This window comes from Artemia franciscana, chromosome 5 (assembly GCF_032884065.1).
Source record: "Artemia franciscana chromosome 5, ASM3288406v1, whole genome shotgun sequence".
Classification (NCBI taxonomy): Eukaryota; Metazoa; Arthropoda; class Branchiopoda; order Anostraca; family Artemiidae; genus Artemia; species Artemia franciscana.
The window spans coordinates 32,345,178-32,372,446 of NC_088867.1; the positions used below are offsets into that span (position 1 = coordinate 32,345,178).

Below are 27,269 nucleotides of genomic sequence, written 5' to 3' on the forward strand. Positions count from 1 at the left end.
TCTCTCTCTCTCTCTCTCTCTCTCTCTCTCTCTCTCTCTCTCTCTCTCTCCTTCTCTCTCTCTCTCTCTCTCTCCTTCTCTCTCTCTCTCTCTCTCTCTCCCCCTCTCTCTCTCTCTCTCTCCCTCTCTCTCTCCCTTCCTCGTGGTTTGTGACTGCTACTTTGATAAAAAAAAAATTTAAGTAGGGACGAAGGAATGAAAGGGAATTAATTTGCGTGGTGTACTGCTAACTATGTGATTTTAGCAATACAAAATGTAATAATTTGTTGTTTTGTTTGCAAATTCAGAGCGATATTTAAGCTTCATTGATTTTTTGGGATTCTTGTGGCTATTAATACTTACTAAAAATTATATTATGAAGTTGGGCAAATAACTCCAGTAAGATTTGTCCTCGTAAAAGTGGGAAGATCTTTCCCCCACCTTCCAGTCAGATATGTCAACACCATATCTATTGCAGGTGCACCTGTAGCAGTTAATGATAATGGAAGACCTCCAACGGCGCTTCCACGACCTTCTACCCAGATTTTTCCTGCTACCAAGTCAAGAAGTGATAGTAATGCTGAAAGCACTGATTTTTGAGATGACCGACAAATTGTGACATCTACTGGTGCCTTTTATAGCACAAAAAAGTTTGAGTCTTTGAAGTCTTTCATGTGTTAATTAGAAAGACAATGCTTAGCCCTTAGATGCGCAACATCTCTAGTCCTACCCTCCCTTATTCTTTTGCGTAATATTTATTTTCTGTGCATTTATGGCTCTGTAAATGAGTAGTTTCTTTTGATTTTAAGTTTCTTCTAATTTTCCTTTGAACTGGGTGGAAAATTGGCGATATTTATGCTTACGATATTTATTGAGTATTGCTACCATTAGTGAGCATTCAATGCACTCTTACGTTGCATTTTTTTTTAATTCTTGGGCAGAAAATGAAACCAGATTACAAAATCTCATAAATCAAGAAGAGATGTGACATGACAAAAAGAAAGATGTGACTAAGATTCAGTTGTTATTAGAATTATATGGCTGTACAATGGTTCATATTAAGGAGGGGTTGTGCAACGGCTCAAGTTGCACCTAGGATTCTTCTACACCACAGGAAATGATATTGCTTTGCTCTTAAACAGTCTTTTAAGAAATTAATCATCTTTTTACTCTATTAAGACCTTTAAATAAAACTAAAGTTAGCTTAAAATTTGGTCAAAAAAATATTCGCTGAAAAGGATAAATCGTTATGGATGCTTTCCTAATATCTACAATTCTACTCAGTTCTGATGTTACTTAGTGATTTCTCTGTAATTGACATATATTTGCATTCCAGATATTAGTTTTCAAATGCTTGCATAATCCTGGATGGATCATTATTCGATTTGTTTTCTGTAATTGCCAAAAAAATATACAATTGTATAGTGATAAGTTTCTTGTGTCTATCCTCTTTATGGAGGTTTTTCAACATAAATTAGTGTAGAACTTCGATAATGGCTTCAATATATGTGCTTTTGTGTTGCCAGATTCTTTTAAAAAGTGGAGATTCAGTGATTCTCAACATTGCCTTTTATGAGGCAAACCTTCATAGGTTTATCCTAGTTTTCATAGGTGCTTCATAGGTTTATTTTTCGTCTTGTTCTGAAGTAATAACTGGGCTCGTCTTCTAACTAAGATGTGTTTTAGTTGTGATTCATGCCATATTCTTTTCCAAGTACATATCTAAAATCAAGAGGATAGAGAAAAAAGCTATTGACCCTAACATTCTTGCAAAACGTCGACTAAGGGCTTAAAAAGAGATTTTTTCGGAATATGCCCGTGAGTAAAGGTCAAATTTGTTAGTATTTATATTCTTGTGCTATTTGTTTCGTTTTCGTCTTGTTTGAATGCATTGGTCTCAAAGTTTACTGAGCCCTTGAAGACAATGCACGACTACGTGTTGTTTCGTACTAAGACTACCCCTTGCCAGAAATGACTGGCTGCAGACCCCTAATGTAGGAAAACAGCTATTCAAAATGTATTCAAGAAAATAAATATGAAATTTACAGGAAAAACAATGCTCAAAAAGATTGCTTTCTTATATATATAAATTATAATGTATATGGGTTGATGGCACAAAGGATGAAGCATGAAAAATACACTGGGTTATCTCATTCTCTTTCGCAGAAGACGCGTGCTGGTACAAGCCAATACGCTGAAAGATAAGGGTTCTGGTATCGACCGATCCCTGATACATTTGTATAGTACAACCTTATGTTTGGATGTCATGAGACATACAACTTCCTCCTGCTTTTATGCATATGTGCACAAAAGGGCCAATTTTACTACTAAAGGCTTAAAAAATAAAAAAAAGAGTTAATCTAGACGTTCCAATAAGAAAATCCATTTATGTGTACAACTTAAACTTAAGATAGAGAAACGGTAGGCAAGATGTTCGTTTTTGTTTAGGGTTCTTTTTTTTCTTAAGTGGTAAATTTGGAAATCAGAGTAATAAAGGTAGCCTACTCCCCAGATTCTCATTAGTCAGCGTTTCTGAAAAGAAGACAATAATTCAACATCTGGTTACCCTCTTAAGGCACGTGGAATATCACGATTTTCTCATATTTATATGAATGATTGGACAATTTTTGTGGACGAATTAGTCCCTCCTCCTGTCCTTCGAAACAAGTCCTGCATACGGGCCTGGCCTTCATATTTTAATAAGAAGGTCTCATAATTTTATGTCAGAATTTTGAAGATATACAAATCCAGAGACGCTTCTTCTTCTTAAATATCATCTGTTGGAAGTTATGGAAAGACCTATTTTCGACACGTTAGACGAATACAATTGGGTACAACCCAACTACTTGCCAATAAAATTATATGGTATAACTCCTAATATGTGACTCAAATTATCCAGCTTTGAAGTTGCTAACGACTATTGCGAAGCTAAGATACAATTGGACTACATCTCTTGTCCTAAAGCAGAACAAACAGCAATATTTATTCAAGGGTACTGAAAATTAATGATTTTAAATGTGAAGCTCCAAATGTAATTGGTGGTTTTTAAAACCTCTGAAATACCAATGTGGTGGAAATCAAACGTTATGTATGGAATGAATCGTCTTACATAAAAACCGTGATAAATTTTACAATAAATAAATCTTAGAATAGAAATCATAACATCGGTGCTGCAGAACCTTGGGGATCGTAAATCTCAATTACAGAGTTTGCCAGGTCATTTGTATAGCCCTATAATTGTGTTCAAGTCTTGATTGATCATCAGAGTACATCAGAGGTTTTCCTTTTCTTTGCCAATTAGGCTTGGTTCCTTTGGTATCTACTAATAAACGCATTCAATTTCAAAGGCGTTATGTTCATCACATGAAAGAACACTGTCAGTCAGTATGTGACTAACTACACTCTTTGTAATATATATCAGTATGTAATTATCACGCTGTGTTAAGGAAGCTGGCTAGTTAATCAATTAACTAGCTAATTAATAAAAGAAGCTGGCTAGTTAATAAATTAATTTTTGCGCTCGGCAAGACAGATATTCTTGCTTTATTCAAAAACCAAAAAAAAGGCTTCTGAGCTTAGGAATAGACCGAACTCGGTAGTCGAAAATGGTCTTGGCTAGAATAACCTTGATTCTAAAGCTTTTACTCATATTCGTTTTTTCTCTTTTTTTGAGTACAGCTTAATCGCGGTAATTGCCCTTAAAATAGAACTATGTTGTATAGTTGATTGCTCAATTTAGCTTTGAATTATAAACCGATTGATTATACGCTAAAAATGAAACTGAATCTCTGTCGATCATCAGAAGAATTATCTTTGCTCGATTTTTGATCATTAACAAAAAAGAAACAAAAAACGTCCTCGAAAGTTGCCAGATTGTTTAACACTAAAAGTATGTAGTAAAGTAAAAATAAAGCTTGTTCAAAAATGAATGAAGTTACATTCAGACTTTAGAATCGGAACAAGTAACTGATGGTCTTAAAAGCCCAATTGCAAGGTTTTTTAATTTTATCAAATATTTGAGACAGTTGCTGAAATGCTATAATGTTCAGGCTTAAATTACAATGATGTCCCAAATGCTTTAGTTTGATGTTACTTGAAGAGAATATGATGTGACGTTTGAATATGTACCAGTGATTATAATTTTGCTTAGCATGTGTCTTTTGCTATTGATAAGTTACGTACGTTGCTGTTTGTTTACCATTGCAGTTGGCTGATATTATGCTTTATTTAAAAATAAATTTTCAAACAATGAACGAATTGTATTGTTTTAATGCAGGTGCTGATCTTTCCTCTTTCAAACAATGAATGACTAATGTTATTCTAATACGGGCGCTGATCTTCCTTGTTTTACTGTTGTACGGTTTTTCTTTTCTCTTAATCTTTCCATAGCTGCTCGTTCTCTCCTAGAAAAAAAAATGAATGAGAAACAAAACAAAATGATTTTGACTCCAACTACTTTGCATTACAGCTCAAATCCTGTTTTTTTTTTTTTTTTTTTTTTTTTTTTTTTTTTTTTTTTTTTTTTTTTTTTTTTTTTTGCCAAGAGTAGGTTTGAGAAAAGAAGAAACTACCCAAAAGAGGTATTACGAAATTCTCGGATAACATATTACAAAACATCAGATCTCCAAGTCATGCCCAATGGCCAACTCGGCTTACGAATTTTTTCTCGGCGAGTTTAAGTTCTTTAATTCAATAATAAAAAAAGATTTTCACAAAAATATCAGATTATTCACCCACAGTGAGGTGAACCCGTGTATGGGTCATACGCTTAACAAAAAAAATAATTAATACTATCTCAATTACCGGAACAAATACTATCTCAATTACCGGAACAAAAAGATGTTCCTTTAACTCTCTACGTGGTAACAAAACAAAACACCCTATAAATTGTTAACTAGAGATTTATTTAAATTTGCAAAACTATGAAATTTATTCCAATTATATATAATGCTGTGACCTTTCTGAATTTATTAAAGGCTAACGAACTCCAGAACTGACACGGGTCGAATAACCATGTGAAATCTGATTATCATCAATAAAAAGTATACTATGCAAATAAAAACCAGATCTACGTTGCATGGGCAACGTGAGGTGTTGCGGCAACGTTTGTTCGGACTCGCCGAGCAAAGTGTTGCGAGAGCAACACTTTGGTTTTGTTTCTTCGCTTCAATTAAACGCTGAAGTCTTTAATCTGAAAGGATATTAAAATAAACAAGTCCCCTACATGTCTTACCACTGGAACCAAATTGGTCTTGCCATCAAATACACCGGAAACGAATAATAGGTACACCAACTCGCAAAAGTTGCAAACTCCTCATTGCCGAAGATGATTATGAGCTAACAGCCGACTATTGCTTAAAACTCCCCTATATGTCTCATGATTGGTATCGGCCTATTTTTGGTTCCAGTGTGTACCTTACTACTGAAGTTGTCAACCCCTTTAAACTCTCAAACTGGTATATCTCATGAAAGAACTTTTCTACTAAAAAATGGATGACATACACTTCGATCAGCTCATCAAAAGCTATCGACTGTCGTCGAAAAAAAAATCTATCAGTCTTAGTTCAAAAGTTGACTTTTTTGTCGTAGGCCAAGTTTCTAACGTCATCACTTAGAAAGGAGCAAAGGATAAACTCTAATTTCTTTAGCAATTAGAAAACTTTTAAAGTTTAAGAGACATATCTGAAACCATTTCTCTACCGCAATCCCAAGTGCGAAAAACCGAGTGATAAACTAAGCTGAAATCACGAACTGAAATGGGGAGAAACAATAGATAGCAGCACTTACGGACTCGTGGGAAAATGCCACTTTATTGTTTCTGTAATTTTTCTATTTATCACTCTAAGAAGATATATTGGCTGTATAGATTCTTTTGGCTGTATAACACTTATAGATTCTAGTCCATCTTCAATTTGAAACTGGTGCCTGCCTGCTTCCCTGCTAGAACGGAGCTTTCCACTCGACAGCAGAAACATGACTTGATTAAACGAAAGCTTGGCTGCATAACTTCAGATAGTTCTCTCTGGCATAGGCTGTAAAACTTCACTTCGCTTCACACACAAGGCTTTGGCTCAAAGACAAGCAAAAACCATCCTTTTTGGCCCCAGCCAAGAGTTCTACAAAGCTTTCCAAAATGCAAAGTCATATTCATCAATCCGGCCTAAGGTCCAAACTTTCCGTAAAACCACAGAGGTTAGACTCTTACCACTTTCTAGGAATAAGCTGAAATCGGGGTGCTAGGGAAAAAAAACACGACAAAACCAAAGTGTTGCTCTCGCAACACAATGACCAGGTAAAATATGTCGAAAATGTTTTATCATATAAAGAACGGGATGGAAAGAAGGGAAAAGATCCAGTGGAAGAATGTTTAATATTTGATCCATACTTTTCGTTGAAAAGTAAGTTGAAGAAGGGTAAGAATACGGGCTAGCCTGGCAATTTTTCAATGTACACAGAGCTTTATTTTGTTACCTCTAAAGGAGAAGAATATGAGTTTCAAAAGTATTCGAAAAAATAATAGGACAGTAATTTATATATGAATGTACTGGAGAATGATAAGAGATTTCAGCGCTAAAAAGCGGCAAAATAAATTTCAGAGGGTTCACCATTCCAGCATTCCTTAACCCTTTCATTCGAAGATAAATGACATGACTTGTAAATGATAATCTTGAACATATTATTATCTTGATATTCAATATTATCAACTGTTCCTATTTCTACGAACAGGCCCCGAATATTAATCGACATCACTTCCTGTGCTGTTCTTCCAATACGAGAGAAGACGATGAATTTTGTCTTAGAACAATTAATAGACAATTCATTTCTTGAAAGCCATAGGATAAGTCTTCTCAATGTTGATTCCAACCTGAGCTTCTAAGACCTTGAGTCGGGCTGCTGATATCGTATGCCGTGTCATTGGCAAATAATATATTAAGGTCAATATCTTTGGCACTATTACTGATATCGTTCACGCAAACGAGAAATTGCAGTAGACCCAAAATAGATCCTGACTGAAATTAAAGAGTTTCTGGGGATGATGGTCACTTCCGCCGTCATACTAATTTCGGTTTCTTAGGTATGACATTGCCTGGTCGTTAACAGGGCCTCTTATACCGCAGTTATCTAATTTTGCTTGCAATATCACGTGACGTGTCAAATGCCTTTTTAATGTCTATAAAGATCGCAAAAGGAATATGACCTTTGTCGAAGGCATCATGAACAAACTGATCCATGGCCTGAGTCATGAGTCATGGCACAATATTAAATATCCAGCTCTAGCGTTTCTCCTTTTCAATTACAAGCCTTGTGTCAATATGATTAAGTATTCCCACCTGATTAGCTGGTTTACTAACAGTGGGGCAATTTGAAAACGACATTTGTGACCCTTTAAGGAATTGGAAAATTATTGATGACTAAAGAGCATTCAAAACGCCTCCGGTTGAAACCGGTTCAGTACTGAGCATTAAGTTCTTTTCTTAAAATCAACACGGAATCGGAAAAGAAGGCCATACGAAACTTGTTCTTCAGATATATCAAGATCCTTTTAAGTCGTCTCCTTTTGTGGCACAGAATACCGTTATATTGAAGCAGTATCATACTACGGATCCTTTCCTAGTCGTCGAAAGGAAACTTGCCAAATTTAAAACTGATGTAATCAATGCTTGATCATTTCTGGACTAGAGCGATTTAATAGAATATGGGTGAAGTGTAAATTATGTTTTGTTTTTCCTTTTTTTTGTACCCCATCTTTATTTATTTTTTTTTCATTTTGACGAATAATGAATCAAATAAAACATTAATGTCACCAACCAAGAACAAAAGCCTTACGTCATTGGTCACAAGCCTATTTCTTTTACATCCTTTTCTAGTCTTTTCATAGGGCTATCTCAGTCCTGTATCTGAACTGTTTGACAACCCTTGTGAAATAACCAGGCTACAGTTCTTTAACCCAATAAGTGTTAACTCCCTTTCAACTAATAAAAAAAATTGTAAAAATTCCTTTGTTTTTATCCTAAAAATAGAAACAATTTTTCAAGTGCCTTTTATAGATAAAAGAATTAATAGACAAGGAAAAAATCTATTGTGTTTTGCAGGAATCTCGACCGATTAAACGATCTACAGCCGAATATAAACCAGTAAAAAGGGCCCTAGGAATGAATCTTGTGAGGCGCCAATATTTTTAAAGCGAGAAAGTTTGGTAAATAACCTTGAAAATTTATTCTAGTCATACGATTTTGGTGAACATTCATCGATTCATTAGTGTTAAACCATAAACAAAATTCAGTATAGCTAAAACATTAGGTTCAGAAGCAAAGCTATAATGAGCCAGATTTTTAAACTCTGCGTTTTAATGGAGGACAAGAAAGGAAAGACGTTGAAAGAACACATAAAGAAAGAAATACTAATGCGCTCAAAGTGGAAAGAAGTAAACACTAAAACTTCGTTTCTGACGGGACGATAGGTAATGAAAGCGGTATGTCGAAAAAGGATTTGGAGATTTAACTGAAGCTGATAGATGATTCCTATCGGAAATTGGTAAATGCAACCAAACTGGGATTGGACTCCACGATTTTTTGGTAGGTCAAAATTTAGGAATGTGGAACGCCGTAGACGATTTGAGTGACGGAGAGCACATCGATTGAAGTAGTGAGACAGGAAATTTGGGATAGAGCTAGCGGTGGCTTAATCTGCAAGCTACTGATTGTTCGACTGCATTATTTGTAAGAGGCTGTTCTGACCCGTATCAGGCGGTTTCAAGTAAATTCACATGAGAGTAAAAAGCGTTTTCACACTCAGAATCACACTAAAAGAGGTAATAAACGGTGATGGAGTTCTAAAGCGAGTGATGTCATGTTCATGGTTTCATTTTTAATAGAGAAAGAGTAAAACTGCAGTCTGTTGTTGAGATTTTGTACCCAGTGGAGAATAGAATCTATTCCCAGTGAAATAGCGAAGTATTTCAAACTATACTATATGTATCCCATTTAACAAAATAGGATATGCACAATATATCAAGAATGGCTTAGGAGAGAAGGCAGAGGCAAATTTAAAGACATTACCTCTATATAGGCCATTGAAATAGCATATATGCGATATACCGCATATACACCATAGGGGAGAAGCCTGAAAATCTCAAGAAGTACGTTTGTGTGTATGGGGCCTTTAAGTTCCATGTTGAGGACGACGAGGCTAAAAGTTTTACGTCTCTGGCCCAACTAAACGTTTTTACATGAATATGGTCTAGCTAGAAAAGTGAATCAAAGACAACGTTACACCAGATTACCAAGTAGCGCATCCATAATATCTTGGAATGGCTTAGGGTATCAAACTGAAACTTCCAGGGAGTATTGATTTTGACTCGGGAGGGAAGCGCTAAAATATTTCCCCTTGTCCACCTAACGTTTCTACACTATCAAACCCTATGGGACCTATAATCTATTCACGATCGAATACAGAAGTAAATCAGAAGACACTGGATATTCGAACAAGCCTAAGAGGAAAAAAATGTTTTGAAAAATAAAACGGGTTATGTGACGAAACTTTAAGCTGATTTTCAATTCTTCTGAATAATGTATTGAAATTTAATCACCCAACCAAAATTCTATAACAAAACATTTATTACAAATCTATTGCACACAACTACAGCTGATCAAGAGTTTTGACAAGAAATTCAAATTTTGTTCAAATTTCAATTGCAATCCAGCATTTTAATTCTTAAGCAGACGAACTGAAAAAAAATTAATAAATATTTTTAATATTAACCAATAAAAAAGCTATATCAATAGAAAATGAACAGAAAGAAGATTTTTTTCAAAGAAAAGAAAAAGCCATATCAAAATTTAAGACGAGAAGAAACAAAGGTATGTAATAACTCAAACGACTCAAATTACTATCAATAAATAAATAAAACACAAAACAAATAGATACTAAATAAGATATCACATCAAACGCAGAGATTACAGATACTGCTTTAGATGAATAAATGAACTCTAAAAAAAACAGAAATTAACGCAAATATTCGGTTCAATCTTAAAAGAACAGTTTTACCACACAAATGGGTTGGCCTCTCTCATACGCCTTCTAAAGACCAGAGCGCCACTTGCGCTTTGCTGAAAACAAAATGCAATTTAGAGAACCATCTAGAGTTTGAGACATATAGCAACCTCAATCCTAACCCTTGATTAACCTTGTAATGTTACTTTTTGGCTGCGTAGATGCTGATCTTATGATACATATAAACACAAGCCCGAAATGTTAACCATTTTCAATAAACAGTAAATGACACTCTGACCTTTAGAAGGTTTAGGGGATGGTTGTCCCATTCCAGCTAGGCGTAATTTTGTTTGTTTTTAGTCTGACTTCGTTCGTTTTAACAGTCACCTATCTGTTATGTTTATGCTGGATATAATTATTTATTTTAATTTCTGTTCGTTATGAGTTTCATTTATTTCTGTTCGGGTTAAGTTTAATTTAATATATGACTATTTCTACTCCTCTTAGGTTTTAATATGGGTCTTTAGTTTACCTTGAAAAACGTATTTCAGAAAATGTTTTTGAATTAATGTAAAACATAAACATATTTAATTTTGTTCCTACTTAGGATAAGATACGACATTTATTTCAAAAATTGCTATCAAAAACACCAATGGGCTGAATTTTAATTTTGAACTCAATAAACGAAAACAAGATAAACGCATCAAAAAAAGCTTAAGAAACAATGATACACTTAAAACTAGAAAAAGAACGCAGAAATTAATTTGTCAGGATGAATACATCGTTCACTAATAATCATTTAGAACTGCTATTTTATCAATTTATCCAGATTATATATACATATATATATATATATATATATATATATATATATATATATATATATATATATATATATATATATATATATATATATATATTCGCTTGCAATGGCGGGCGCTAATAATTAATTTCGGTTTATAATTTCCACTATTTAGCTTCATTTCTTTTTTCCTTTACACATTAGGTGCTTTCAGGCCTTTTTTCTCTCCCTTTCCATGTTTTAAAAGCAGGGGAAGGAGCATCGGTTCAGATTATCTGCTGAACCAACTTTTTCACTGTTATTAGCCTTACCCCTCTGTTTGTGGCTTCTAAATCTTTGACTTTACTCATTCATTGCGGTTATTCAATTGGACACGAATGAAATTAATTAACAGAAGTTAGTGTCTGAGCAATGAAATTTTCTGCTTCCGTTCCATGTTCAAGAGACAATTCAATTGTGGTTCCCCGTCCGGTTCGTGAACCCTCTTGCGCAGTTGTTCTTAAGAATCTACTAGCTTCATTGACCACTCCAGTTTCCCGGAAAAAAATAAGCTTGATGTCCTTAGTGATCATGAAAGTACTATCTGTATAACCTAATAGACTGGGAAATCAGCGGGTTGTTGTGACTTGTGTCTGCCGAATATCCACCAACATCAGCCATTGGTGAACTGTTATAGATCAAAATAAAAATCCTTGATCGAAAACCCATTTGAATTGCACACGGAGTTCCTAAAAGCATCACTCACAAAAAATTGCACGACAATATACATGGTTTCATTCGTGTAGATAATATTGGAGATAAAAGGACCTTTTGATCGGATTTTCTTGATATTCCCTCCCTCGATTTTGCTATAACCGCTGGTTTAAGACTTAGTTATGAACTGTTCAAGCTTTGGGGTTTAACAGCACTTACCCCAGCACTGTATTCGATAGCAAAGCACCGATCATACGATTTGTACATGCCGAAGTGCTTCCAATGAACTAAGATGCCCATGCTGTGCTGGTCTACTCATTAGCGCAAGGGATATCCAAGTGCCGCCCATCCAAAATGTGTTAATTCTAAAACGATCGCGTTTCCTGTAACCCGAAACGCTCCATGCTCAGAAAAGCCCTCTCGGATGCTCCGAACTGAACCATGTTAACCAAAAAAGCCTTTGTCTTGTTTCCGTAAATATACATGGAACTAAAGATAAATATTTTTTGGTCGATGAGCTTTTGCAACAAGATGTAATTTTCCTCCAGAAATATCTACACTCTAAAGGTGAGCGAGAACACCCTTAAAGGGTGCTCCTCGCATTAATTTTTATTAAATAAGCGAGAAAAACTAAAGGCAGGCTTTCTAGTAGTTTAGTCATTCTTATCCGAAGTCAATCCGTACCAACACTCTTGCATTGTGATCTGAATACCCTAGCTACTCAACATGACAAGTTAGCTTACATTAACGTTTTTTTTTCCTGGTGACCGTCGTGAGTTACCATCATTTTCAACGTTTCCTAGTGCTAGTTCTCGTTAAGAGTTGGTTCTCCGTAGTATATTTAGAAGCAAAATCGAATGGATCATCTTGAGTCAATTGTCACAGTCAATGAAGACAAACTTGAACAGGACCAATTACCTCTCTTTTGCTCAATGTACTGGTATAAAGTGCATAACTGGAGGAAAATAAGCACTGAATTGTTTCTGTACGCTCTGTGTTCTTTACTGGTCAAAATAAAAGTAACAATTCGCTTCTTATAGGTCTCAGTTAAGTGTGACTGCAAAATTAGATTTAAATTCGTATTACCATCAAGTGATTTCGTGCCTCAAGTCAGCTGAAAAAGTCGCAGTCCCTCGTGATTGTGTCAGTAGAAAGACGAGGAAACTATTACAGAATGTTTACCCAAAGATTAAAAAGGTAAGACAAAAGGCAAAGTTTTGGTTAGAAATATAGATTACTCGTTGTCGGCCTAGTTCAGGCGTATTGTTTTCTTTGAAGTAAAAGACGAATAGTGAATTTGAATCAAGCCACCTTAATCCTAGTCTCAACGGATAAGGTGCACCTCGTGACAAAAAGTCGTGGAAAATGTGATTAATATTGAAAAGTGCTCACCAGTTTCAGCCAGTGATTATATTTCACATTATCAGTCTATTTTTCCAGAGTTTAAGACCGTAATACAGTCACATTTTGGTCTTCTGTCAAAAACTTTTTTACGAGTGTCTCAATACCGCGTGCCCTCGTTCTGCATGAATGTCATTTACTTTTAAGTCATTTACAGTTAGTTTGTGAAATGTGTATCGCTCATTCTATTGTGCCTGATAGTTTTTTATCCTGTTCAGTTACTTCAATACTTAGATGGGGAAAAGATGCATCTACTTATATTAATTACCACCCAATTACTGTTTCCTGTTTTCTAAGCAAGATTTATGAATATATTCTTCTTCCAGAAATACTTTAAAAATATGACTTTACAGATTACCAGCCCCGAAGCTCATCATATTCTTGGGGAGTTCTTAAGACAGGTTACTTGACCGAAAATACACTGTATTTATTCCTTTTGACACTTTTGGTGACACTTTTTCTTCTTCTTTTTTGTACTTTGCAGTGTCTATTATACATAAATAAACAATGATAACAATAAGTTTTATGCACAACCATTTGGTTGAAAGAGAGTATTTTTGGATTTGTTTTTTTTTCCTTGCGTCTGCTCGTGGGTCTGAGCAATGAGAATGATGTTAAGTGGCTGTTATTGTAGACTTGGCAAAAATCTGCTTCTGAAGAATACACTTACGGGATGGCAAAAAAGGTCTTCGTCTATCTTTTTTCTCTCCTTTTTAAAATCATTTTTTAGGCAATCCTTGTGAATGTGTAAACTGGAAGTCAATAAAGAGCTTTGAAGTCTAAGAAAAATGAAAAACTGGACCAAGCCAGATTGGCTTCTAAAAGACTTAAATTGTCCAGCAGGCCGAAAAAACGCATATTTATTGTGTAAAAAAGTACCCATATAAATTAAGGGAGACTGGAGAAATTCATTTTTTAGTGTTCTAAATTTGATTAGTTTACAATGCTTTACTTACCGTTTTCTAATTTTTTCCAGAGTTTCTTCAGTTACAGGTGCTGGAACGAAAGCTGCAGCTTTTATAACTGTTCTAATTTTTTCCAAAGCATCGGCTAGATTCAACTGCTGAGATCTTGTTAAGTCTGACTTCATAACAAAATAGCCATCCTTCGTTATGCGATTTGGGTTCTAAATAAATAAGGGAATATCTCAGGCCTGAAGAATGTGTAATCTATTTATATATACCAGTTATAAAAAAAGGAAGAATATAAATAACAAAAATGTTTACCGCAGATGTCAAAAGATTTTCCCAGAGCAGGAGGAGCGCATGACGACGGCAAGAAGTGCTTAACGCATAACACTCCCAAATCTTATTGGTGGATATCTGCGTAACTTTAAGGCGGTGCAGCGGTGGGAGGGATCGACTTTAGTCAGTAGTCACCAAAACTCATGTCTACATGCTAGAATTTTCCCGAAAGGGATTCTATGGACCAATATAGACTTTTATCTGCCATGCCCTTTTAGCACAGCAGATTTTTTTTTTTTCAAATACTCGACGTTCCATTCTTCATTTTAGAAAGCTATTTAGTAGACAATGCAGCACCTAAAAGTCGTCCCTTCATCCTATGTTTCAAAAAAATGCTTTGAATTGTGTCTACGCTCTGTGAGTTTGAATAATATTTTAAAATTAGCTAAAGAAAAGAAAAAAATTATCTTTGTCTTAAAAATTATTTTTTTGTCATTTTTTTAACAAGATTTGACTGTTAAAGAACGATTCTTCGTGTGAATCTTTACGCTAATTCAAAATATAGTTTTCTGTTTTCTAGCACTCATGGTTTTTTAGAATATTTTTTTAAGGTTTAAGTTGTCTTTGGAATCACGTCAAAATCAAGCAGCGAGTATTTAAATAAACAAATAAATAAAGGTATTGGACACTAGGTAGAGGAAAAATTTAAAAATCAAAATCGAGCATAAATTAGATATACAAGATATCAAACTAAATATAAACGTAAATTCCTACGAACGAAGAAAACCAATATGAAACGAGCATAAATTAAAAAGGAAAATGAAGTAAAAATTGAAACATAAAATGGTGTTGCTTCGGTAGCATTAAGTGTAGCAGCAACCTTCAGTCGGATTTGCTGACGAGCCTATTGCAGCTTTTTACTTTACTATCTACTGTAGTTTTCGACTCTTCGACATTTTTAAAATGACATTTTCCGAGAAGAATTTTTCTCTTTTAAAAAATGTTAACCTATTCCTTTAAGATTCGTGGTAAAACACGCTGTTTTGGCTTAAAACCAATTTTATTCTTCATCTTCTGAAACTGCATCACTACAGTTATTTTTAAAATACATCATCAACATAAGCTAATACTGTATTACTTTGGCCCAAAACATGAAACCTTGCCCAACCTTTGTTGCTATATAAAAAGAATGAAGCATCTATAAATTAAGGCTATGTTGCTTTGCCTCAAAGCGTATCCAACACGTTTTCGATTTATTTGATGGCAAAATGGCTTAATATTACTTTTATATTTGCTTAGTATGGATGGCTCTCATGGTGTCAATAAAATTACTAAAAATGTTCACAAGTTAATAGACCATTTTGCTCAAATGACTTCGTTGACTTTATTGCAGTCAGAAAAAAGTTGAGTTTGTTTAACTTTTTCCAAGAAAGTTAGCAAAGTTTACTCTGGGAAATTTCTCATGAGCTTCAAGAAACTAAGTCTTGCAGCTGAACAGTTACTCATTTCTTTACTCTGAAATAGACTAATATATGTAATATAAATATAGAGTCTACGTTTATAATTGTGTCTACTTGTTTAAAAAACAGAGGTGAGACTTTTAAAAGATCTTTTGATCAATACTAACTTTTTCAGCGAAAAAGTGCTTAGAAAGAGGGAAAGTCTAAAAGATAAAATTCTTGTGTCAGCATTAGAAACTTTATGGCATGAAGTTTTATAATAAAAAAAAACTCTGCTAGCTTTAGTGACCGTTAAAGGTATCATATTCAATGACCAGTGGAGCTGGTGGACAAAATGCGAACTAGGTTGTAACCAACGATAGATAATAGGTTTCAGTCGCTTGATTAAAAAGAAAATTATTTTCGTCTTTGTTATGCAAAATTGGTGGCTCTCGAATTTAAATTTATTAAGCATGCTTTGGCTTGGTCGTTCTCCAAAGTTGCACTCCCCAGTGTCTACTTCATCTCTCCAGCATAGCATTGGCTTTTAAACACAAAAAAGGTCCATATCTGTTCAGGCCTATGTAAAAACTTAAAGGTTTGGTGACCCACCCAATTTATCTACGAAATACATTTTTTGGAAAGAAATATCATCTGGATGACATGGTTTTATCAGGTCTCTGATTAAGGAAAACGGTCAGTAGAGAAACATCGAAATGTGTCCTTTTAAATGTTGTTGCCATTCCTCCTCAATATTTGAGCGATTATACGTGTCTTCTTTTTAACATATTATTTTTGTTGCATCTTTAGATAAGACGAGATAAAACGTTAAATCATGGTGTTCTAAAGTCATTTGCTAATTAATAAATCAACAGTTCAAATACATAATATCATGTAAAACAGCATATATGTGAAATGCCTCATGTAGAAAGCCACAATACAGATTATTGTCTGCAATAATGTTTTGTTTGTATAGGCCTCAAATCTGTGCATGGTTAAGTACGGAATTTGTAACCCGGAAACCGTTTGTTCACAGAAAATGGGATATTTTATAAATATCCCATTTCATAATTTTTTCTGATAGTATTTCGGTCCTATCAGGGCAAAATTGTTGGCTTATGGCATAAATAATGAAAACTAGTCTGTGGGGTATGATCCTCTTTGTTATAAAAAGACACTAGAACCATAATATTGATTAGGGGAGGGCCTAGAATTTTGATTAATTTTTTCGTGATAAATTTGAAGGCTAGAATTTTCTGGCCTTTCTTTTTCCCTAACAGATTTGTATAAATGTAAGTGAAAACTATGGGCTATACAAGATTATTAACTCCATCACTATTAATTTAGGATTGGTAATTTCAAACTTAACAAGTTCTGCATATACTCTAAATGGTGCATTCTTTTCATGCATGAGGATCACTCTTTGCTGGCCGTTCATTACCAAAACCAATTCGATGTAAGTTGGGAAGATATGGCAACGGGTGTCTTCTTTGGAACAGTCATAAAAGGGCTGTACGACATAACAGACAATTTTATTACAGAGTAATATAAATAAACTGACGAAATTTGCAGGACCTGTCAACGAAACAACATAGGACCATTTTCAGATGGAATATAAAAAAGTTATTTTTGTCTATTTTATGCTTATATGAAAGAAAAAATACCTTCAAATAAATGATCAAGACATACCTGTTCCAAAATTTTTTCTTTGAGTGCCTCTGGAATCCACTGAGCATTCTTTAAATGAAACCTAACGTCTACTTTGGTTGCAACCTTGTTCACATTTTGTCCACCAGGTCCACTGGCCATTGAATAGGATACCTTTAACTGCTCTGAAATCAACAGTATACACCCATTATAATAAGTAAACATTAAAGAAAATACTGAATAGTAGCAAAATTGGTACATAAAAATAGTAAAAGTCCCTGGTTATTTAAAATCAGGATTCTACAATTGCTTGAAAAATTGTCTGATTAGAATTCCACCAGATCACTGCCAATACTTTTAACTTTCACTTACAAATGTACTTCCAATCAATCAGGATTCTATGGTTGCTTAAAAAACTATATGACGAAAATTCCTTTTAGGGGCTCAATCTTGACCCTCTGTTTTAGGAAATTTTAAAATGCCTGTTCAAGTCCAGTTCTCAAACAAACTACATGTAGCTTCCCAACAAAGGGGACTCTCCTAGACTAGTCTTCAACTGAGTGTAACTTAAAATTCAATACCCTGACATATAAGTAGTGCTTTGTAACTTCATATTAGCAACAAAATATAATTTCAAACTTTCAAAAAATACACTCATAGGCTAACTAGATAGATTTCAAAAATAGATTGTAAAGAAGTTGAAAAAGAGCATTTATTGCTGCTTTTGATTTCAATGCACCAATCATCTAGTTGGTGAATATATTCCTATTTATTTCTCTAGTCCTTTACTGAAAATATGAAGCAATATAGAAGTTTTTGTACCTGTACTGTAACAAAAAGCAGTTGAAGATTTTTTAACTGTATAAAAACTAACACATTCTTATTTCTTTGCATTAGTTTTATTTTTTCAGGAAAGTGTAACTAGTTTGCAACTACAGTAATTTGAACAGTAACTTGTAAATAAACTTTTGAAAAAAAGCTGATACTAATTTGGGGTTGGGCATTATCCATTTTCAGTTTGTTTGTTTTTCAGACTTTCTTAAATAAGTTTATTCATACTAGATAGTTCACGTTTAAAGTGTGGAAAAGCTGGGATGATGGTAAATGAGAATTATAAATTACAAAGATCAAAAGAAAGATATAGAAGAGAAGCAGAGTAAAATATTTGAAAATAAAACCTTTCAGGAAGCACAGGTTAATCTATTGAAGAAAACAAACACAATCTTCCAGTTCTTCCAATAATAATGTTGGCTATATAAAACTTTATTAAAATAAAAAATAATTACCAATTGGCACATAGCCTGTGAAATTTGTGCCATCACCAGCTGGTTTCTGAAAATTAAATCACGTTAAGAAACCTTTTATGTAAAAAACAAGACTTTCTAAAAAAGTGCAGAGCAGATCATAGTGCATTGTAACTGAAAGTTTAAAAACGTGTATTAAAGAAACTATCTTGTAAAAAAAAATAAAGTTTTAAATATCATTTAAAACTGATACAGGAATGGTAAATATTACTTCAGTAGAATCCTTACTGCTAAAAGTTTATTGCAAAAAAAATTGTGGGATTTTGAGAAAGAGCTTTAAACCCCACGAAAATGGCGGCTGATCAAAACAATAACTTCATCATTGGTGTCCTCATCGTCAGGACCTTTGACTGGAGGGTTTCAGGCTCCCATTATGAAAAACAAAGAAAAACATGTTCTTTTGCCTGTGTTTTCACTCCTATGTCTCTTTTTTTTCTTTTTTTTTCTCTGGTGCTAGTGAAACACTGGAGCATTGTGGAGCTGTTTAAGGGATATCTTGAAATCGAATACTCATATCTGCATGCTTTTTATAGACTCAGCTTGATAACGCCAATGTAAAGTGGCAAATGGCCCCAAAAATAATCCTTTTTTGGTGCCATTTCTTGAGCGGAAAGGCTTAGAAGCATGATAATGATTCCATTGAAATCTACACTGTCAAAAACTCTTACACAGAGATTTACTTCCTCTTAAACACTCCCCCTCCCAGGTGTCTTGGCAATTGAAAACTCTGTGTTTAGAAAAAAATTCCTAATGAAAAGGTTTTTTCACTTAAATTTGGTTCAGGAATAACGACGATTATTTTTATTAATCTGAACAGCAAGGTATCATCAAGAAAACAGTTTTTCAGTAAATTTGAAAGAGCTTGAAACATTGATGTGTCTTTTTTTTCTTCTTCTTTGTTTCTCCACCACTGATACGACAATGGAAGATAGAAGAGAGCTGTTTATGAGCTTATCTGAAAACTAATGCATAAATCTACATGCTTTACATAAATTGATCTTGACAATACCATCATAAAATTCCATATTGTACCAAAAAGGCTTCTTGTGTCATTTCTGGAGTGAAAAGCCTTGGAACCATAAACAATCTTTGGCAATCTATCATCCTTCATCCATAAAGCATCCTAGCATCCTCAACCTTCCTTTCATTATAGGCCTAGAAGGGGGATAGAACCCTGTTTTTGCAGAGCTTATTGTTTGATATATGGTCAGTGAAATGGATGTGGTATCTAAATCTATCCTAAGACAATGCCCCTGGAAAACATCCAATGAAGTTTTCTCTGCCACTCAGAGCACCCATGTTTCAGAACCATACTTGACCACTGTCATTTTCATAGCTTCCAATATTCTAATCTTGGTTCATAGACTTATCTTTATATCCTTCCAAACCTTCTTGAGTTGTGAAAAAACCTGGACCTTGGCTATTCTTATTCTTATGTCTTCACAGCATCCACCATTTTTCCTAATAATACTATCCAGGCAAGGTAAGATATCCACTCGACCAATCTCCTTGTCACCCAACATGACTTTATAATATTCATTTATTCCTAGTCTTAGCAGCCTAATATTGTTAACAATAACTTTCACACCTATTCTTGCACCCTGACCCCTCATAACCTCAAAAATTCACTCGTTTTAGTAACATTATTATCTAGGACACTCAAATCATCTGCATAGCTTAAGTTTAGGAGCGTTTTACCACCCTATTTGATTCAATATTATCTTATGGCCTTTGCTGTGTCTCTTAGGACAAAGTCCATCAAAATTATCAGTATAAACAGGGATAGGACACAACCTTGTTTAACTCCTGATTCAATAGCAAACCAGCTAATAACCCCACTTCCAACTTTAACTGCAGCAATATTCATCTTTTACATACAAATAATCATTATTTTGTATATTGGCAGGTCTAATCTCACCAGGATAATCTGGCAGCATCAGTATATGTGGCAGAGTTGAATTGATGCAACTATTGGCTTGCATTAGAGAATAGATGATGTAGTCAAGCAGTTTCCATGTTTTTACAAGTTCTTCCTGCACTGATATTACAACCAGTGGGGAGTTGGAAACTTGTACTACCTTTGGAGGAGGTAATGGCCAAAGTATTGAGCCCAAGGTGCAGTGATCTGTATCACCACTAACAACTCCGTAACTATCTCTTTGGAGGGGAAATGGAACCCCCTACTGATATTGTTATGATGGTAATTCTTAAAAACTCTTTTCCTACCCCACCAGGGCTTGGAGAAAAATCTTGAACAGCTGTAAAAAATAACTCAGTTTTATTTCCCAATGTCAACTCTGGCCAAACTCACAATATTAACATAGAAATATAGACTCTAAAGTCTATAGATGAACTCTGAGGTCTGAAAGTGAACTAAAAACAAAATCACTATTTCCATAAAAGGAAAACTTGTGTTGGGGTGGACCAAAGAATGGCACAAACCAATCCAACAAATTAGAGTTCATATCAACTGGCTTTTTGGTTTAGCATTATCTTTCAATGACCAAGATCAGCCAGACAGAAATAGATTTTAAACAAAACTTTACTTATTGCAAAATGACTGCCTTTACAACAAGTATTTAGATTTACAAATTACACCTTCAAATTATATTATAAGCAAAACTAATCGAGAAGAAAACAGATCATTTATCTGAAAAAAAGGCACAGCCACAAACATGTACTTATCTTGAATACTATACAAGGATAAGGACCTGTACTAAAGATCTTCTATTGTCTGAATCAAATTCCCGTTAATAATCTATAACACTTAGGACTAAAGGGGCATGACTGATTCAGACACTTATTAATTATTAACCTAGAAGTGATATTTTGATCAATACATCCTCCCCTTTGTAAAACTGCATTGTTCTTCTCTAAAAACTTTCTCTACAACACCTTTTAGACTAATAGGTATCAGCATGGTAAGTAATTTGCTGCCCATGTAAACCAGGCTGATCTCTTCATAATTATTATGGTCACTCTTATCACCTTTCTTATAATAGGTTTAATTCAATTGAACTTTTCCTAGAATTGCTTGGTACTTTCCTTGTCCAAAAATTGTAGTCATAATATTCAGTAATTTGTCTCTAACTTTGAAACCACCAAACTCATTTAGGACGCTATCAGCACTTGACACATTATTATTTTTTAAGCACTTTCTTTAACTCTTCTTTCTAAAATAAATTTTTATTCACTTCCAAATTTTCAGAGAAAATTCACTCTTTTCTGGACTTACAGCATTTCCTGCAACCTTATCATGGCACAACATATTCTCAAAACGTTCTGCCCATCTCTCTCCCACACTATCCTTATCTCTAATTAAGGCCTGATTTCTGTCTTTAATTTAACTGGGGCAGGTCAACTACAAGATTTTACTATTATTCCATCTTGCTGCATCTTCCAGATCTTAAGCAATTGTAGCCATGGCCTCGATTTTACATCTTCTTCATTCATATGTTAATGCCTTCTCTACTTCCCTTACTTTTATTTTATTCTCATATGATCTGTTACTCAAAACTTCTTTTATAAGCCCCTACTCTTTTCCACCTAGCTTAATATTCAACCATTTTTGTGGACTGTGAGATAATTAAACATTTTCACCTTTTGATATTAATTGTTAATAATAACTTAGCATGCATGATATTTTTCTCTTTAAATAACATAAATGACCTTAAAAATGCAACCTCCAGTCCTTTTTCTTGCAGAATTTTCAAATTTGTAGGTCTATGATACCCTACTAGCTAATTTGTGATACTGTAGCCTAATGGCTGAAGCTATGACATTAGCTAATTTATGTTATCATAATCTACAATAGCCTAGACTAATTTGTCTAGATCATATAACACACTTTTTTATAAACCAAATAACTACCAGCCTATTGAAGTATCTTAATTGACCCATTTTTGTCATTATTTTTTTTAATTAATAAGCAAGATGTAGACCCAGCCCTGAAAAAGTTAAAGTTCTAGTTAGAGTGGCTTATTGTTACCTTGAAAAATAGTTGAGCTAGGTGAATGAAAATTCCAGGAATGAATCCAGGGCCTAAGATATACATAGAGTAGATTTTGTTAGGCTATGATGTTGAGCTTAAGAGTGATGTTTTTGTTAAAGCAACTATCTCTAACCTTTTCTTATTTTGCTGCCTCTTGTTTTTCAGTCTTTTTTACATTAGCTCTTGTTTCTAAAATGCATGTCCTTTTACTTTAGCAATATATATGAAGGCTTTTTATCTAAATCTAAGAAATAAATTTACAAGTTTTAACACTTTATATATAAGGTTAGAGCAAAGGTGCAGAGCTCAAAACACTTTCCTTGTGCCTTATTTATGTAGTATATCTATTTTGCAAGGTTTCACTACTATGACACAAGGATAATCAAATGTCAGCAAAATGTCATACACAAACCTGTAAAAAGACTCCCAGGTTTTTTTTCAAAAGTAGCCTAAATGAAAATAAACTAAAGAGATTAACTAAAATGGAAGACCTAGGTCTATTTCATCTATTATAATAGATGAAATAAGCCTAAGTCTTCTGTATTTTTTAGGCTAATTATTTTAACTGACTATAATGCTGTAAATTGTCAAGAGAAAAATCAAGGGATTACTAACTTTAGGCTAGAAGTAATGAATTAATTTATGTTTATCTTGGTTTTGCTGTTTCAAGTTTCATGATTGAAATGTACTAGGAAATGTTTTCTCTAAATAAGCATTTTGCTGGCAAATCAAAGATATTAGGCATGTAATATTGGTGCCATTGAATGCAGGAGAATAATTGGAATCAAAGGAAAATAAACTTTGGGACAAAGTTGTTTATTGTGTTTTTGAGCTCAATAGTTATGTGATTATTATTCCTGCCAGAAACAAGTAATTAGACTCTGTTTGTCTAATATTAAGCACTGTCTGAGTACTGGAAGCTATTCAAGCTTTTTCCTATTTCTAAGGCTTAGAGGGTTCCATAGAAGTTTACATTATAAATCAAGACTTAGCAAAGGTATGAGGCACAAAATCATTTCTTGGGGCCAACAACAATTTGAGTTGTAGAATCAGACCATTTTTTTAAAGTTTGACAAACCTTTAGCATTTGGTCACTTCTTAAACAAACATGTTAATAAAATAAAAGTAGTGGTAGATTTTTCAGTTCATTGATTATTAAGATAGTTACCTTTAGAATATGAATTTCATTGTGAATCTGAATATAAATTCATCTCTGTTGCATATTTTCACCACCACCACCCATATATATATATATATATATATATATATATATATATACCCTGAATTGTACATTTACTAAAGTTTTCAATTCACTGATTATTGAGATAGCAAAGAAATAAACATAGACTACACATCCTGAATCTAAATACAATATGTATTTCAATCAGATTTTCTTAGGTTATGTTGGGAAGATTTAATTTTCTATACATTATAAATAGATTACATATATACAACTAGGGGTATATATTTGATGATAAGGGGGGAAGCAATGGGTAGTAACAATCTATAATGAAAATGAATTTTATACTTAAATTTGGGATGAAATTGTGATTCTAAGTATGTCTATTTCTTAGCAATCTCAATAATCATTGAGCTAAAAAAACTACCAAAGTAGTACCATTAGATGCCTTATTTTACACTCTTCTTGGAAAATTTTTCATTGTTCATATTATTCACTTATAAAAAAAGTGAATGTAGTACTCAATGCCTTTTTTAAGCACTTTACAAATATAATAATTGCTTCTATTGCAAATTCAAATTTAAGCCATTTTTAAGCTAACCTACTCTTTGGATTGGAACCTTATGGCATATTGATCCACACCTCCATTAGTCGGCTTTCATATTTTTGATATTTGATTGGAAACATGTATTTTAATTGAACATTCAGCATCAAGGAAGAAGAAAATGGCATAATATTGTAAAATTTATTTTTCTAACTTAATCATGAAAAATTGGTGCTTGTGGATTATATAACATTAAAAAATGGATTTATAACAAAACCGAAAGTTTGAGGCCAATATTTTACGCCTTTTTTAGATGCATAAACTAGAAACATTTTGGTCATTTTTAAGAGCTCAAAAACTGCTTAAATTTGAATTTGTAATAGAAGCAATTATTATATTCATAAAGAGCTTAAAAAAGCATCAAGTGGTATACTAATTTTATTTGTTAGCTAACTCAATAATATGAACAATGAAAAATTTACCCTCTTCCCTAATATCAGTCATTTTCTGACAATGTACATCCCTTTCTGATGGTCCTGGGTATAGACCTAATATCTTGTTCTGTTGTTCTATATCATGTTCTCTTTGCTAACTAATTTTCTTATATTACTGACAAGGTGAAAAACATTTTACCATATGAATTCATTACAATAGTTAGAGGTAAACAATCATCTAAAAAGGAGGATAGCAACTGAAGAAAACATGATAATCTTATGAAATTGGGATTGAGCAAAGTTGTGAAGCTGAAAAAAGTTTCATTTTCCTAACCTAACCCCTTTCTGAGATAGCCAAAAGGCACTAAACTAGAATTTTACCTATTTGGTAAAATTTCTACTTTTAAAACTAATGCTTGTGTATGTTCATAAATGGATAAAATTGGTGCAAACAGTATTACTGGCTTTCATATAAAGTGAATATACCACTCAATGCCTTTTTTATGCCCTTTACAAATATAATAATCACTTCTACCACAAATTCAGATTTAAGCACTTTTTGACCTCTTAAAAATGACCTATATATGGGGTCATTACAAATCTGTAATAGTTTAGAAACAAAGTTTTGCTATATATTTGCATATCAGGGGGTGAGGTTAAAGCATAGCATATATTAAATATGTAAACTAACCATTGCTGTATTTTTTTTTTTTTTTTTTTTTTTTTTTTTTTTTTTTTTTTTTTTTTTTTTTTTTTTTTGTGTGTGTGTGCTTTTTGCTGTTACACTGGTGATTTCTCTTGTCATTAAAATTCAATGTGCATAAACACATAAAAAAAACAGCAATGGTTAATTTACATATTTAATATGTGCTATGATTTACCCCCCCCCCCCCCTGATGTGGAAATATATAGCCCAAATTTGTTTCTAAACTATCATAGATTTTTTATATCCCATATTTAGGTCATTTTTAAGAGGTCAAAAGTGCTTAAATCTGAATTTGTGGTAGAAGCAATTATTATAGTTGTAAACAGCATTAAAAAAGGCATCAAGTGGTATATTCACTTTATATGAAAGCCAGTAATACAGTTTGCACCAATTTTATCCATAAATGATCAAGCATTCTTTAGAAAAACATACAGGTATAGGCAAGCCTAGGCTAGGTAATAAACTCAAAAGACCTTGCCAATAGGCCTATATTAATTAGTGTTCTACTTCTATTAATGAGTCATTCATTGACCTAGCATTATTTAAGTATTGGTAAATTTCTAGTTAATTGACTTCTTGCTATCTTGGAAAGGGTTTAGGTTGGGAAAATGAAACTTTCAGTGATGAATCTATAGACTAAAGTATGTCCTGGGAAGGTATTTTGAAGCAACTACCTCTACTCCTTTTCCCTCTAGAGGGTTCTGACCTTTGATGACCTTTAAAAATATGTGTGTTATAAAAGTGAAACCTTGCAAAATAGATCTTCTGCTTAATTGAAGTTCAACAAAATTATTTTCAGCTTCATAACTTTGCTCAAATCCATTTTATAAGCTTTTAAAGATATGCAAATACACTTCCCAAATTTTGAAAAAAAAACATTGATATGGCTCAAAATTCTACTCAAATAACAGGAATTGTATTTTCAGAACTAAAGGCAGAGAAAAAGCAACTAATAACTGAAAATTAAGGTAAAATGTATTTTGTCAGAATTTCAATAGGTATAGACCTGTCATGTAGGCAAATTTCAGGGCCCTCTAGAGGTATAAGGAGTGGAGGTGGTATTTTAAAATAGCCTACCTTGCAAAAGCAGAAGAAACCTATTTTGCAAGGTTTCACTTTTATAACACACAAATTTTTAAGGGTCATCAAAGGTCAGGGCCCTCTAGGGGGAGAAGGAGTAGAGGTAGTTGCTTCAAAATACCTTCCCAGGACATACATTAGTCTGTAGCCTATATTCATCCCTGAAACTTTCATTTTCCTAACATAAACCCTTTCTGAGATAGCAAGAAGTCAATTAACTAGAATTTTACTGAAGTATTTTCAAAGATATCGAAACCCCCTCCCCTTGAATTTGATCCAACAAATATAGGCTAGTCATCATTCCAATGAGACAATTAGATTGGGCTAGTCTAATCAACTGGCTGCCACCTACCTGAACAGATCTCAAAATATTCAAAGAGCTACCAGGATATATATTCTCTAGGCATATTGAGCTTTTATATTTCGAAGCAGAAGTGAAATATCTTCCATTCTGAGAAATCCAGTTAATAAGTCTTCTTCTCAACATTTTTCCCAGGTTGAATATTTTGCCAAATGTCTGTGAAGGAGACTGTCAGTTCATACTGCAAAGCTCACTTTTTTACCGACAAAAAAAGGAACTGTGAGACGAATCAAGCAAACTGACAAAAAAAAGTGTTAATAGAATGTAGAAATATTGAAAATTTCGTTTAGAATTGGAATATTATCTTATATTTACCAGGTTTAACTGAAAGTACTACTATCTTCAGAAGCATACAAAACTCCTGATTATGGGAAAAACATTCTACAAATAGTACAAATATCCTTTATGGAAACGCTGTTTGTATCACCGTTTCTTTCAGCGGCGAACAAGCTTTTTCTAGATGTTCAGAAAAATGCTCATAAGGGTACCTCCGTAAAATAAATGTTTCATTTAAGTGAAATAGAATCTACA

At 33.6% G+C, this 27,269-nt stretch overlaps 2 protein-coding genes across 4 annotated transcripts in view; one reads left to right on the forward strand and one right to left on the reverse strand.

Annotated features, from left to right (window-relative positions):
- Positions 1–4,232, forward strand: part of LOC136027282 (rho GTPase-activating protein 44-like) — a 103,604-nt gene extending 99,372 nt beyond the window's left edge. For both annotated transcript variants that reach the window (XM_065704370.1, XM_065704372.1), the window contains exon 16: positions 458–4,232. In XM_065704370.1, the coding sequence (XP_065560442.1) occupies positions 458–579 (122 nt within the window). In that variant the 3' untranslated portion in view covers positions 580–4,232. The remainder of the gene's footprint in view (positions 1–457) is intronic.
- On the reverse strand, positions 4,186–26,909 carry LOC136027283 (large ribosomal subunit protein mL62-like). Of its 2 annotated transcripts, none has more exons than XM_065704373.1 (5): positions 26,730–26,909; positions 18,425–18,470; positions 17,181–17,323; positions 13,825–13,994; positions 4,186–4,382 (listed from the first exon to the last, which is right to left on the reverse strand). In XM_065704373.1, the coding sequence occupies exons 1-5, from the start codon at positions 26,862–26,864 to the stop codon at positions 4,295–4,297; spliced, it is 582 nt and encodes a 193-aa protein (XP_065560445.1). In that variant the 5' UTR covers positions 26,865–26,909; the 3' UTR covers positions 4,186–4,294. The 2 variants fall into 2 exon arrangements, with proteins under 2 accessions (XP_065560445.1, XP_065560446.1); XM_065704374.1 differs by lacking the exon at positions 4,186–4,382 and adding an exon at positions 9,579–9,706.
- Positions 26,910–27,269: the final 360 nt, after the last annotated feature.

Coding starts and splice junctions, on each gene's coding strand:
- LOC136027283 (XM_065704373.1), bottom strand. CDS start 26,864: ATGTTGAGAAGAAGACTTATTAACTGGATTTCTCAGAATGGAAGATAT. Junction 18,471..26,729: donor ATATTTTGAGATCTGTTCAG/GTAGGTGGCAGC, acceptor TTTAATTTTCAG/AAACCAGCTGGTGATGGCAC. Junction 13,995..17,180: donor AAGAAAAAATTTTGGAACAG/GTATGTCTTGAT, acceptor TTATTTATTTAG/AACCCAAATCGCATAACGAA.